The 15,647-nt window shown below is 37.4% G+C and overlaps 1 protein-coding gene across 1 annotated transcript in view; it reads left to right on the top strand.

Moving 5' to 3' along the window:
• Positions 1–11,550: 11,550 nt before the first annotated feature.
• The window catches only part of LOC140227768 (phosphatidylinositol-3,5-bisphosphate 3-phosphatase MTMR4-like), a 48,248-nt gene continuing 44,151 nt past the window's right edge, over positions 11,551–15,647 (top strand). The window contains exons 1-2 of the mRNA XM_072308165.1: positions 11,551–11,559; positions 12,697–12,912. Coding sequence (XP_072164266.1) covers positions 11,551–11,559; positions 12,697–12,912 — 225 coding nt within the window. The remainder of the gene's footprint in view (positions 11,560–12,696; positions 12,913–15,647) is intronic.

Here is a 15,647-nt window from a genome sequence, read left to right as displayed (position 1 = left end):
TCATCAAATAGAGGAAGATAAGATCTTCTCAATGATACACTGTGCTGCACTTCTGACATAACAGAGAAATATTTGTGAAGACGTTGGGATTATCTTATTTTGATTATTTTCTTTTTTTTCAGCAGCTTTAATCCATTTTTGCAGTTAAACTTAACTTATAGTAACATATGTATCTATATCTCTATATATATATATATATATAATATATATATATATATATACATATATATATATATATATATATATATATATATGTATATATATATATATATATATATATATATATATATATATATATATATATATATATATATATATATATATTCTGTCATATGATGGTGTAGTGCAAGAAGGTAATTTACTTGTGACTGTATCATAAATGGAAAATGTCTACTGTAGGTCAGGACTCACCATATATGGGGGTCTGTCACATTGAAAAAAAAAAGGCTGATATCTAATTTAGAAATCAAACTTACCATGCATTTAGTCAATCAAACTTAGGTATTTAGGACTTAGGTTTACTAGTAATTCTTAGTTTGATGGCAAACTCTTTTTTTTTAATGCAGCACAACTTCTAAACTATCTTTATAATGAATATGTGTGTTTGCTGTGTTTTTATGATGAGTGAAATGAATGAATATGATGATTTAGTACATTTACTGGAAGTACACAAGTATACAAATATTTGATTCATCACTTACTGGTACATTAAATTAAGACATTGCATTAGTGCAGTGCAATGTATAAGCGAAAGATATAGAAAATAGAATCATTGTGACAGTCTCCTATTACAAAAAAAAATGACGACAACAACGAACAAATACAATACAATGATTTCATGAGTGAACACGTTTGAAGTTTCAGTAATTGTTTGAAGGTAGGGGGATTTGAGACAATTCTCTGCTCCATTTAATTGCTCCTGTATGACTCATCTTGGACACAATTGTAATGAAATGTGCAAGAATTAAAGAATTGCACTGAATTACTAATTCCTCATAGTATTGCAGCAAAATTTTCAATGTCCCATTTCTTCAAGTGATTGTTATATGTTTTGACTTGATTATGATTACAACCATGTAATTCACATAGAATTTTTTTTTGTGTGTGTGTTCAACATTCTGTATGTCGAATAATGTAATATGCACACACATAGGCTGTCACCAGTTAAAAGAAATAGTATAGAAGGTGCAGACAAAATACAAAACAGACTCGTGTCATAGTACCAAAACATATGATAGCATAAAGAGATATTACAAAATAATATTTTAGTAGGCCTATCCATTTACATTGTATGCCAGTACGGCTATATTAAACAATTGAAGATTTAGGTCAATCATTGGTGCCAGTAGGCCCTAGATAAAATACCAGGTAACTGCATAATATTCTTGAGTATGTTGTGAAGTGCACCACTTTAATTGTCAACATAACTGTTCATATTCATGTGGCCAGGTGAAGTCTGCAAAGCAAACGACGGACATCTAGGATAAAAGAGGAAGAACTACTAGGACCTACCTATAAATACTACTGAGTATAGGCCTATCTTGGTACTGTGATGCAAAATTATTTATAAACAGTATGGTATTGTAAAAAGTACACACCACCCATGCTCATCCACGTGATCTGTTGACATTACCGGTAAGACTCGTGCCTAATTTCCAACATGAGATGTGATTTGATTAAAAAAAAAACCCTCAATGATTGGCGAATTGGTGTCCCCCATTAAGGTCGTAAATTGTATACTTGTATCATATATTCCTTTTGTAGGTATACTTGTAATTCTGAAACACAAGTGCAGTCCTAGGCTAGAACAACCATGATATACTCATGCTTCAACAGTAGGCTCTAACATGAATGAAATAATTAGGTCCTACCTAGTGCCTCTAGAGTGCACAGTAAATAAGATTCTGTGATGACCTTCGACCAGCATTCTTCCCCTTTCTCTTTAAAACAAAGCTTAAAGTAACAAAACTCCACTTTACTTGAGTTCATCTCTATGGGTTGACGCATTTAGAGAAGCATTTGTTATCTGTTTTCATTCTAATCTTGTGTGTGACTGCCAACAGGCTTGCCTTCTCGGAAAAAGGATGACTCATTTTGTATTCTGTTTTCCTGAAAAGCGTGATCTTGTTTGATATCTCATTAAGGCACCAAATCAATTTCTTCGACAATTCCTCATGGCTCATCATGGGACATTATTGTACACATTCAGTGATCATACTCATACTATCTCGATATGAATTCATTACATTTGTGTATTACATGTACGCTGAATACATCAAACAATGGTAATGATTTGCACGATTTCTTGGCTTGGCTCATTTGAAGACAAGAATCTTATCTTTTCAAATTTTATTGATTTTGACTATAGAGGGCGGTAGCTAAACCCGCTCTGACAAAAACAAACGAGCCCAAATACTAGTTAGCTCATAGCATTGATAGCCCAGCTAGCTCTGCAGCGATAGGCGCGAGTACGGAGTACATAGCGTATCGAGGGCTGGGGAGTGCTGCGGAGCCGCGAGAAATTCAGCATGACCTTTGCCGAAGTCTTGCGTACAGGTCACTCTTCCGCCATTTTCTGTCGGGTCGTTTGAAGTCATCAGATTCGGTAAGTTTACACGTAAATTTCTCCAGAGGACATTATTACTAACCGGTAAATGCTGTAGATGTTGAACGAAATATCCGGGGAAAGAGTGCATGTTCATTGTTAGGTTTATCTAATGGCTGTATTGATGAAAATATGACGTTTTCGTTACCCTCTCCGCCGTCCGCATCGCCAACCAACACAGTTCCCTATTGGCATTGGCGAAGGGCTATGTACACCATTTCTATAGGATTCTATGTTGATTGTTTTGATGACTGTGAATAGCGGAACAAGATTCCATTGAGTGGATCCAGGGCCCTGTACATGCCCCACCCCTCTCACACCTCTTTTCCTATCACTCAGAGAAGGGAGCAGCAATTGATCAATGCACAAACTAGTGCAAAACCATTAACCATTCAGATCTAAATCTCGGTGTAATGACTAACTCGAGTTAATGTACTTTGGCAGTTGGCATGGCCATGGCAGTAAGCAAGGGGGGAAAGGCAAAGTGAAAAAAAAAAAAAGGAAGGCAGGGAGTTTTTGTCCAAATTGAGAGGTGATTGAGAGGTCCGGAGATTAAACAGTTCTGTTTGCTTGCAGCAGGCTTGTACAGGGCCGGGTGCCTATTTTGCGGATGAGGCTGTTTCATTCTTTGGCATTGATGAAAATGCCCAATCGGGTGTCACTTCCCATAGCACTTGACTTGCGAGTAACTTCTGCTTGTATTCTTAAGTGGGACTAAGCACACATGTTGTTCATTTTATTTAGCTGTTTACAATATTGAATGAAAGTGCCCCTGCCAGGAATGGGCACCCTGCCACAAACAGAGGTGTTTACTCTAACGGTTTAATAGTCCTGTAGACTTGGAATCAAACTCTTATATTTTGATATCTTACCAGGTACCTGGTGGTGGTACTTAAAAAAAAAAGAAAATCTTACTAGAATCTAGAGGGAAACTAAAAGGATAATAGAATATCCTATTTGTGAGAGGGTGCCTATTTGTGGCAGAGGCAGTTTTATTTATTGATAAAACAGGGGTTTTTTTTCATCTTTTCCAGATGACAGACCCTAACTCAGTTTTTTTTTTGTTTTTTTTTTTTAGTTCAACGGCTGGAAACATATCAATGGAACTGTCATCTTGTTAACATAATTATTATTATTATTATTTTTTTTAATGCTGCAGCAAAAAACAATATGGGTGGGGGCAAGAAACAAATAATTTTATTTTATTTTATTTTATTTTATTTTTTTTTTTACTGGGCCGTAATGATTTACAAACATTACACAAACTACTGTAAAAATGGGAAATTTTCGCGGTATTGAAATTTTCGCGCATTTCGCGCAACCCGAAACTAGCGCAAATAAAAGCACGCAAATATTTTTGCTTGCCATATTTTCCAGTAGTTGATGTCTTGATTCCGTGAAATTAAAAACACATTCATGAAACTCTTCTTACTCTGAGCGCGAAAAATTAGTCACGCGAAAATATCCACTTTTACAGTATTGTAAAACCCTGAACATAAAGCAAAACTAGATGGTCAAGGTCTACTTGCATCTGAGTCTCCACAGTCAGGTAAAATATGATTTACTCTTAATTATGATGCTTTTTACCCATTTTGAAATAAAATTGCAGCGATGCTGTTTACGTTTCCGCGTCGTGATGGTTGCACTACTGTGTACCCATCATACCACAACTGAATATTGACTCTGTGAGTAGAAATCTACAGTGCTGGGCATCTGTTCAACTTAGATCAAGCTATTCTGTAATGTGTAAAGTGTCTTGCAACTACTGAACTTCGTAAACTCAATAATGCAAGTGCGTTTACTGTGTAGGTTGGTGAATATTTAGGATGAAATTGTACATGTTTGAAAATCATTTGCGGTAGGAACAGCATTAGAGGGTCTTTGACCAGGCCGAATATGAAGTGTGTTCCAACTGTGGATGTAAGGCCCCGTAGGGCTTGGTGTCTCATACTGAACATGGTGGCTTTGCCCGTGAAATTCAACATCAAACTTTGATTCATTTTTAATGCGCACAGATGTACATTGCAGTTCAATTGTTGGTAACTCGTGCCAAGTAAAAATTGGTTCCTACCTATAGTCCCTTTCTGTCCAAATTGATGATTTTTCTTGATTCAGTCAACCCTAAACCCATCTGTAGTATGACAGCTGATTTACTTGAAGGATTTGGAACCTGTGTGCACATACCTGCACACAGGTTCTCCAAGTCTGCAAGTTTATTTAAAAATGTAGCAGATTTTATTGTTGTCTTTTGTCAGCCTACAGCTAGGTGTTGTTCAGCTTGTTCATAGTACATATAGCATCAGGGGAAATATGATCCAGTGTGCAATGTTTGTGTAATAATAAAAATGCATGTGAAACACATTTCGTATGCTTCTTATGTAAAAGACTATGTACCAGTAACAGTGCGTTTGGAAACCCTGTACAACAGTGAAAGTGTATCATGATGATATACTGTAGACTTCATGATACATTTGTGGATTAGGGTCTGTATTCAGAGACTGCTACGACTTAAATTCTATGAGTAGCGGAAAAAAAAAGAACCTAGAAAGAACATACATCGTAGCATTGTAGGGCATGAGAGCAAGCCTAATGCAATAAACATCTGGTGTAAAACATGTTAAAGGCATTGTTTACCATTTGCAGATGAAACCAAACCCCAGCTTTGATGCTTCAAAATAATTCTGAAATGTGAGTTAGGGATAGAAACAACCAGTTTTAAAATGTTAATCAGTATAATCTATGTTAAGTACCCAGGGTATTATTAGATATACAAATGTGAGCAGTAGTTGTAATAAGATTGTTTCTAGACTAAACTGTCTACAGTTATGGTTTAGTGAGAAAAATAGTAATATCTCCTTATATTTTAGGCTTGATTGCAAAATGTTTATATTTAGGATGTTTTGTGATACAACTGACCTACACATATGCCAAGGCTGCACACTGGCACTGGTCCGAAGGTCCCTGACCAGTAAAAATCACTGTCAGACCAGTAACTTTTTCAGGAATTTACCAGGGGAAAATGAAAGAACTGGGTACCTACTGGACCAACGGACAGGTCAGACCAGTAGAAGAAATGGGCTAGTGTGCAGCCCTGTTGATCAAATGTGATAACTTGAACATTTATTTACTTTTTTTAAAATCACTGCTGCCAAAGGTAAACATTACCTTTAAGTGTACTGTATGCTAAATTGGCAGAAGCTCATTGTCTAATGTCAGTATGGGTACGTAGGTCTTTGATCTCCTGGCTGAGAATTACCTAATATCTGTCTGGTGTGAATGTAAATAGTGTGTGTGTGTGTGTGTGTGGGAGGCTTTGGGGAAGAACCAATTAGGAGAAGCATTCGTTTTTTATTCTATTCTAGACAGGGTCTTCCTATAAAGCACACGGGACATACAGGGCTTCTTAATTGCCTTGTCAATGTTGACATATGTTTAGATCAACAGAACTGTTGGCTTCTCAATGCCATGCCTGCTTGCAGATGAACTAAATGACATGCTCAGTGTGTACACTACACAGCAAACATGAAAGTACTAGCAGCTAATACCCCATTCATACACAAAGTTGGGCTTAGGAGCGTTCCTGAAGCGCTTTGACTTGTGCCCCTCTGTGTCAGTTCATACAGAATCCTGCAGCAATTGCTCCCGTGAAATATCTACACACTAAAACTAAACATAAATTCTACCCACAAACATAACCCTAACCCTAATCCTAATCCTCACATCAAGCTGAACCTCCATTGATACAGTAGGCATGTGCAGTTTACGGCCTCCAAAACACTAATGTTTATCAGTGACCTAGATATTATGATTTTTTGTTTGTTTGTTTTGATTTTGGTTTTAGCATGTTAGTATTCTACATCATACTGAATAGCTGACACTATTGCAGTGACCACTTTTATACCTGTAATGTGCATTTTTTTTTTCTGTGAACTTGTATCAAGCAGAGCAAAAAGTAGATTGCATATTATCTGTGTACATGTATGTATAGCTTACAAGCCACAGAAATGGAAATCCCCACCATGAAAACATGGATCATAATATAGCAACTGGTGTATGAAGGGATATTGATGATACTGCTAATGAGAAGCCAACTGATAAGCCTGCATGGTTTGTCACTAGATACATTATGGTATGTTTGGTTTGCTGCCATAAATTGCTCTATAAATACACCATATTTGGGGAATTCCCACTTGCTCTTGTGTCTGTCTGAGTGTCTGTGTGTGTATTCAGTTTGCACTAATATATCACAGTCATTTGAGTCATTGAACTTGCCAATGACTGTAAGTACATGAAGGCTGGCTTGTAAAGATTAATTTATAGTAAACTTACAAGTGGTAGGTACACGTATTACATTGTATTACATTGTACCTCGCTTTCAGGCCCTACATTGTACGTGCAAAGAAAAAGTCAAAGTGATTGTGTGTTTGTGTTTGTTTGTGTTTGTTTGTGTGTGTGTGTGTGTGTGTGTGTGTGTATAAAATCATGTGTTGTCCTTTCTACCATAATGCCAGTGTGGGGGAATCCCCAGCAGATGTGGGTGAATGATGATTTTGTATTTACGTGTTTTGTATGGGTGCGTCGTTCGGGAGATCAGTGCATGGACATGTTAATGATACTGACAATGCACAGTAGATGGTGGGAAGCCCCTCCAGATCTGAATACAGTATACATAGTGAAAGCCTACACAATGTGCATGTAGTTGACCTGTTTGGCATCTTGGGGAAGATATACATTTTGTATTTCCTGCCTATCGTCAACACCTGTTGTCATTTTATTGCTTGCTCTTTGATCTATAGCAGACCTGCAGAAGCGGGGGAAGGACAGATTTAAGTTGACATCTACAGTATATTGGTGTGAGCTTGGATATGTGCTGAATTTTTCTTCTTTCTAGGAAATGTTCAGTGAGTGATCTTTCCTTTCTTTTTGATATCCTTTTTTTTTCTGTTTGTAAAGTTGTGGAAAGAATGTCAGTTCGAAATTAAGGGTTACATTTTAAGCACACTCCACTTTAACTAGATCCAAAACAAATGGTGAAGGGTACTATCAAACTTGAAACTTGGTTTGCATACATGTGGCTGGTTTATAGAGTAGGTCACAGTGTTTTGAAGATTGAAGAATGATTAGTTACATCAGACATGGACATGTATAGGCCTACAACCTGTGGTCCAATCTTGCAGTAGGCCTATTACTGTATACGGCATATATTTAGCGAGTCTAAATTTTCGCGAATCAAGACTTCCCGATGATTTCATGAGTGGTTAAATTCGCGATCATGGAGTCCTGTACTGTACAGAGAAATGTATGTGCACGTTCATCATATTCATATCGGGATCAAAGTCAATATTTTCATGTGTCTTTAATTTTGCGAATAGCTGCTAACCTGCCAAATTCACCAAAAAAAAATTCACCAAAAAATTTCACCAAAAAAAACAAAACATATTTGGCGTATACAGTACATTTGAAGTACAATACAAGAGATATAAATTTATTGCGTTTATTTTATCAAAGCTGGACGACTTTTTGTAATACACGTATTTGACATTGAAAGATGAGTATCTGACTTTTGAAAAAAAAATTGTAATATTTTTCCCAAAAAGTAATTTTGTGTACACTGTATTTACCATTTACCGGTATCCAGTTTGTATAACACAATGTACATGGTTCATTTTGATAAAAAGGGAATGCAGCACAAGAGGCATCCCCTTGTCATACAGGCTTACATTGGCCAAGTTGTAAGATTTTAATCATACAGACATAAAGGTTTTTAAGCCTGTGCTCATACTAACTGAATATGCAATACAGTGTACATTTAAATACTTTACTCATATTATTCCACAGTAGTGCCCATGCATAAGAGTCATCGAGTTAACTTTTCTCTCCTGCCCAATCGATACAGTGTATCAGGCGGACTTTAGTGGTGATACTGGTATCCTCATCAAGAGACGTGACTCGTAGTCAGCCAGGGATGACTGGTAGTAATGTGATAAAGTCACAGCAGCTGATACCAAGCAAAATGTATTGTACAGCGTGTGACATTGATGGAGGTTCTCATGAGGGCTGCGCGTTAGCTGGTGCTATTAGCCACTCACTGACCGCAGCTGCTACTGTATGTGTGTGTATCATTAAAGGGGTGGTTGCTGCAGATTTGAGGTTTATTTAAAAAGATGCAGGTTAGTAAAGAGAGATGCATTGTATGTGAGGTACATTATACAGTCGAAGGTTAATGGTCCTACAAGTAGCTCTAGTATCAAAAATTGTAAACTGCCAGAGAATGCTGTGCCTGTAGTTGCACGAATGAAAGAAAACAACCAGGTAAGGGGGCAAACTCAAAACAGTTCAAATGCAAGTGCAGTAATTGCACATTGATTCCTACTTTATGTGGGAAAATATAGAGATTTGGCACATTTACGAAATGAAAATAGGTTAGGATTGGTGCTGGGTTAACTTAGTTTCATTGTAATAAATATCATTTTCAGAACAGGCAAAATAAAGCGCCATGAAGTATTTCCATGTGGCACTCTGATGAAATTTTTAGCTATCATTGTCTGGAAAAAAGTGTTGTTGATTTGTGGTTGCTTATGATGTGTACATTCTGCTTTTCTTTGCTGTGACAAGGCAAATGTGGATTATAATTGATTAAGCGCCTGAGCCGTCGCAGATCTGTGAATGTTCTGATTTTCTTCGGCTTGCACAATTATTTGCTGTCATTCAAAATGAGTGAATACAAGACTTCGCTCTCTTTCTGATCAGTGACCTTTTACAGTAGAGGTCTGGTATTGTTCTTGAATACAGACAAGTTGCCTTGAGCCCATTTCATGTTGGTCCTACAATATCCTTGATTTGAAGCATGGAATATGATATGTATGTCATTGAGCTGATTATAGTCATTGAACTGATCTACATTGTACATGTATGCCGGGCAGCCACTATTGAAAGTAAAGTACAATGAGTTGAAAGGCAATTGCACTGTGTCATGCATGCATTGCATTATCAGGGTTGATGTACATAAATAAGTTAGCAACAACAAACATTATACAACGTATGCATCAGCTGGGAAGTAACATTATGTCTCTCCGCTACTGTTGTCTCGTCATTTGTTAATCATCACGGGGCCCCTTTAAAAGGGTTAATTGCAGGGTCTTGCGACATCAGCTTACACTGTGCATATCTGCTGTGATTTATGTTGTACAATGTCAATTCATTGCCATGATGTTTCATAATATGATACCCTTTACTGTCATTGTATATTCTACACATTCACATTTGCTCTGTTGTACTGTATGGGTGAGTACAACCAAATCTGTAAACAGCAAATGTTGCTGTTGAGCTACACCATTAATAAAAAGGGGTATGAGAGTGGTATACTGAACACAGCCTGTTAAAAAAAAAATAGATGCAAGTGTGTCAATGTACCCATACTGTAAAGCTGTTGACCGAGATCATGATTGATCATTAGTTGGCCCTATTCCCTGCTTCCAGGAAATCAATGTTATTTTGAAGTCCCTTAGGAGGAAAGAGAACACATGGAGGTACTGGGGGGTAAAGTAAACTTTATCAAATAGGGCCTGTATTTTCCCCCTGACCTGAAACGGGCCTGTGGCATGCTCAATTACATTGTACATTCAAAGTGCTTTATCTGTTTAAGAACGTACAATGCAGAGATGCAAACTTTTTTTTTTTTTTTTCAGCTGTATTTTGTTTAAGTGTCTTCCCCCCCCCAAAAAAAAAAAACAACAACGAACAAACAAACAACAAAAACAATGCAGTTTGGCATCCCTGGTTGACATACTTTACATGTACTCTGTATTGATTAATTTAGATGCAGGTACTATGTACAGTGTTACATGTTATACGCACGTGTACAAATACAGGTATGGCAAACTGTATCCAGTGTGTGCGATTGCATGAAACCCCCCGGTGTATGTTTGTACTCCTTCATATTCAAAGAAATGATTTATTCATACAACTTGAGTTTGCTAAATTTAGACCACTGAGAGTGCCTGCACAGATTAAAAGTGACATTTTGTCTTTTAGCCAGTTAGCGTATGCAGGGATCAAAAATAAAAATTAGTCTCTAAGCACTGTGTAATTCAAGTTGATGAAAATAATGGGTGAAATACTGAAAAAAAAAGTGTTTTTTTCTTGACATTGGGAAGATTAGTTCCCAAACTGTTCAATGCAGATCTAGTATGATAAAACAAGGGGAAATGGTTCATACTTTCTATACTCTTTGTATTCTTGAAAGTGTGCTATGGTATTAAAAAGACAATTTCTTTTTTCTTTTCTTTTTTAACGTGTTAGTGATGCCTATTAAATTCAAATTGTTATTATCTTCTCATATTCTACTTTCAAATCACAGAACCAAAGGTGGTTTCCCAAGTCAGCTGATCTCTGCTTGCTCGGCTGATGAAGCCAGCTTGCCGGCAGTGACCCAGCATCTCAGAGAGAAGGTGAGGACCAGCGGACCAGCCAAGCAGCCATTGCCTGCATTTGTGCGAGAGTTCAGCAAACTTTGCCCTTCGCCATTAGGACAAGTCTTGGCGTCTTTGACGTCACACGCAGTCTCCTGCCGGTTGCTAACGCTCACCATTGACTTGCCCCTCGGGTGTGTGTGTGTTTCAAGGAAGCCGTCCCTTTTGGGAGGGGGATGGATGTCTTCCACCTTGCCTGGTATTAACTGGATGATCGACAGTCGCTTACGCTTTTGATGTTGCTTCTGAAGATGACTTACGACTTGTAAAGACTTCTTTGATGTCTCCTTGCTTGTGAGAAGGAGTTTGCCAAAGACCCAGTGGTTTAGCAAGTCAAGACTTTTATATAATACAGACTGGCACCTAGCTTTTCAATCCACTGAGGAGTCTGGATTTTAATATCTACTGCAAGCTTGCAGCGCTGGAAATCGTTTGAGTATTAAAACCAAGTCATCTATCAGCCTTGAAGCCAATATGGTAAGTGTGCACGCCTGAATGTTCTAAATACAGCTATTTCTAGAGACAGATTGTTGAGAACAACATAAAGCAAAACAAATACAAAAGAAATAAAGGTAGAGCTTGTATGGCTTTGTTCGTGTACACACACACACACACACACACACACACACACACACACGTGTGCTCAAAATGTGAATGTTAACTCATGCATGCATCAATGCAGCTTGTTCTGATAAGAATCCCGAAAGTTCTATATCCATGAATTTTGTTAATTCTTGTGGCCTTAAAAGTATCAAAAATGCAAATTATAACCCATCAAAAAGTAGACAAGCACTGCTTTGTCTCCTTTGCATCAAACAGTAACAGGAAAATGTACATGTATGTGTCTACTTCAAATTCATGAAATATGGTGTACTGTACATTTGTAGTGCTTACATGTATAGGAAGTGCAGTAAAAGTTTGTATCAACCTTGAAATACTGTGCCTGGGTTCCTGTGTAATCTGCTGGAAATACTGAAAATCAATATCATGTGTTGCCATTTATTTGTCAAAACAAGTGCCTGGATACTGTATTTTTAGCCTGGCTGGTATATCCTGTGAGATGGGTAGTCTAAACCTTCCTCTTTTTTTCTTTCCGATTCAAGGAAGGAATATGGGTTTTGAAATTATCAGCTAGCTAAAAAGCTTGTGTATTGTAGATTGGGGAGGCTGATAATGTTGTAGTTTACCCTATACAAAGTGCATTATACTGCTTTATTAACTGAATGTAGTTATTTGACATAATTCAGCTATACATTCAAGACAAGCTGATTTGTGTTAGACAATTAATTCTATCGTGTTTAGTATAAGGTGCATGTACAGACGTTGTATGTAAGGATAATCTTGCACTGAATTTAATCGTGTTCTAACAATTAAAAATTTTGTTTTAAATGGCCAACATCTACTACATGTACTATTAGTTTTAAATCACAGTTTAATACTTGTAACACATTTTAATTCAGCTACTTTGTGTCTGGAAATGCATTTTGAAAATGTTGTGGGTAGAAAGACAGTATTTTAAAGGAGGTGCTGTATCAAACAAAGTTCTTGTCGTTGAAGCAGAAGTAGAACAGATATTTTGGGAGCAGTCTACTACCTTTGTTCCCCTTCTTCTTATGTCAGGCTGAGCCCTTTGAGGAGCACGACAGCCTGGTCCACGTTAGTCCCAGGGAGGCATTCCCCAAGCCCCCTCTACACATGGACAACCCCGCTCTGGAGTGCCCCTACCCGGAGCTGTGTGGGGAGGGCGTGGAGTTCATTGGGGATGCGTCGGATGGAGCTGTCATCGTCATCTCAAACTACCGCTTCCTCATCTGCTATCCCAAGTCATTCGTCAATGTAAGAACATTGTCTCTTTCCTATTCTCTTTTCCCCTCAATCTGTGTAATGCTATTTGTTGTTTGAATACTTTGCATGGTGATGTAAATGAGGAAGAGAGGTTTGCTGTAATGCCATGTGTATGTAATCATTGAACATCATTAAAATTAATTCACATTTCATCTTTTCTCTCTCTTGTTAGCTCCATGATTTTCCAACCTTCTCCTCCCCCTCTCCTCCCCCTCTCCTCCCTCCTTTCTGGTTCATCCTTCTCCTCCCACCAACTTCCAACCTCTATACCTGATTCTCACTCCATTCTTCTTCACAACTGTCCTTGTATCAGTTTTATCATCCTGTCTCCTCTAGAGCAACCTCAACTTTCAGGTAACCGCTGCCCTTCAACAGACACTATTTCCCTTTCCCCAAACTCTCCCTACATCGCTTCCCTTCTTCACTCTCCTCTTTCTACAATATGTCCTTGAAGACCTACTACTTTTTACATACAAGCCACATGATGTTTGATACTGCAGACCTTTCTTCCTCCATGTAATATTGTTTCAAAGTCATGGTGAGCATTTTAAAAAGTCAGTTCACCATGAGGAGAAATTGATCTATAACCTACAGTAGAGACATCGAACAGAATCGTTTTTGAAAGCTTGAGGAAAAAATCAGATTGCTTACCGGTATTTCAGATTTGACAATATTCTACCAGAACACACTTTGACTGAGCAAGTACATTGCTGGTTAGTGGAAGCTCTGAAATGATGCTTTGGGTTTTAATTTTTGTACATGTGATTATTAGTTGTAATTGATATTCTGCTTCATTTGCTTTGTCCATTAAAGATGAATGATTCCTATCTTGATGGAGGGACTAGTATAATTCTGAATTCTTTTCCAGATTCAACAAGGATGTCCCTTTTGTACGGACTGTCCCCCATGTACACCATGGTCATTCAGTCCTACAAATTCAAGACAAAAACCTTTTGTATTTTCAAGATACAAAGCATATTGTATACTGTAATGTAGAGCACTATGTACAATGTATAAATAACAACAGTATTATGGCCTTGCTCCTTTTAATGGGATTTTCGTCAGGATATTGTCAGTGAAGATTTGCCACTTCTTTTTGAGTCATTTGTGTTCTTGTGCTCAAAACCTGCGCAGATTTAGTGGCCTTTGTCTCTCAGCTCCCTCCATTCAGAAAGACTTTATCAGTGGATTATTTCCTTAGCTCAAAAGTGTGACAGTGACGTTTTTGGTGCCCGAGAATAGTCTATCATACATACTGTGCATATGAATGCCAGAGTGTTGAGATCTACAGGCATTAATTGTACATAGCTGTGACACTGTGAGCCACACCCCCTTTTTGTGCATGAGCTGTTTTCTCACCTATGAATCAAGCTTGATAAAGGTGATCGTAGGAATTTCCTGCTATTCAAAAGCCATGACAATTTTCCCCGGAATTAGTCAGGAGATAACATTTAGGAGTGTACATTTACATTGTAGCTCTGTTTCCAGCAACAAATATTAGATGCTTACGAAAAAGTGCTTCCCATTTCGGCAGCAAAGACATGTTTGTTTTACATTGGTACTGGTAGAACTGTTTAGTTTGCATAGTCAAACTTTGCAAACATATCTCTATACATTTTTTTTTTTTTCATTTTGTACCATGTGTAGTCATTTTGTGTCACACATTGCACTTGTGCTTTATCTTTATAGGCAGTTGATTACTTGCCAGGGGGAAGTACATTAGTACAGTACTTTGTTTGCATTGTGAAATTTATGACTCGGGAGGCATTTGAATATTTTATGTGGCTGAGCTACAATGTTACATACATTGTACTTTTGTTACAGCACAGTTGCCTTCTAAGCCTTCCCTGGCAGCTTATCTATTTTTTGACAATGAGATAAATACAATGTATGCAAGCATTTGCAAGAAATGGATCATTTTTTTCTATTTTCTTTTTCTTTTTTTTGGTGGCTTGTACTGTAGTGCTTAGCAGCGTTGTTGTTGCTCACACTGTGTGCTGGCAACAGAAAAGGATATTACAAACAGCGTGTATTACACTTGGTACTACCACAATATACATTGTACAACATGGTGTCTGTTTCTTATACTGTATCCTATCACAAGAAAATTATATTACAATATGGTGTATGTTTCTCACATTTAATACTGCCACAAGAGAAAGGTTTTAGAAAATACAATATGGTGTATTTCATGTTTCTTACATTTAATACTGCCACAAGAAAAAGGTTTAAATACAACATGGTGTATGTTTCTGACACTATTTACTCCCACGGGGAAGAAAGGAAGGATATTGCAATACTTTGCACATCATCATAGCTGATTATTTTCACTTTCACTTGGTCTTGCAACTCTTGACATTATGTTTACATCCAAACCTGCTCTTCTCCGAACCTAGAGTCAAGTGCTAACTGGCTGTATTTGGCTCAGAACAGATTTTTGAATAACATAATTTAGCTTTTACTTGGTACATATGGTGTACATTAATGTTTATTAATGTCATAGAAAAAGAAGAAAAGAAAGATGATCGCCCTTGTACCATTTCTCTCTTTATCTTGAAATGCATTACACAAGACAACAATTCTGAAATATACTACATGTAAGTCTGTGGCAGTTTTGAAAATAGATCATAAAACTAATTTCAAATCCTGTCCTGTCTCTCTGATTGATATGAACCCAAGGACACAGGATTCATAGCAATAACTGGTGCAGTGAAAATCTAGATTGA

Source organism: Diadema setosum, chromosome 4 (assembly GCF_964275005.1).
Source record: "Diadema setosum chromosome 4, eeDiaSeto1, whole genome shotgun sequence".
In the NCBI taxonomy this organism is placed as follows: Eukaryota; Metazoa; Echinodermata; class Echinoidea; order Diadematoida; family Diadematidae; genus Diadema; species Diadema setosum.
This window is presented reverse-complemented; position numbering and strand designations above follow the sequence as displayed.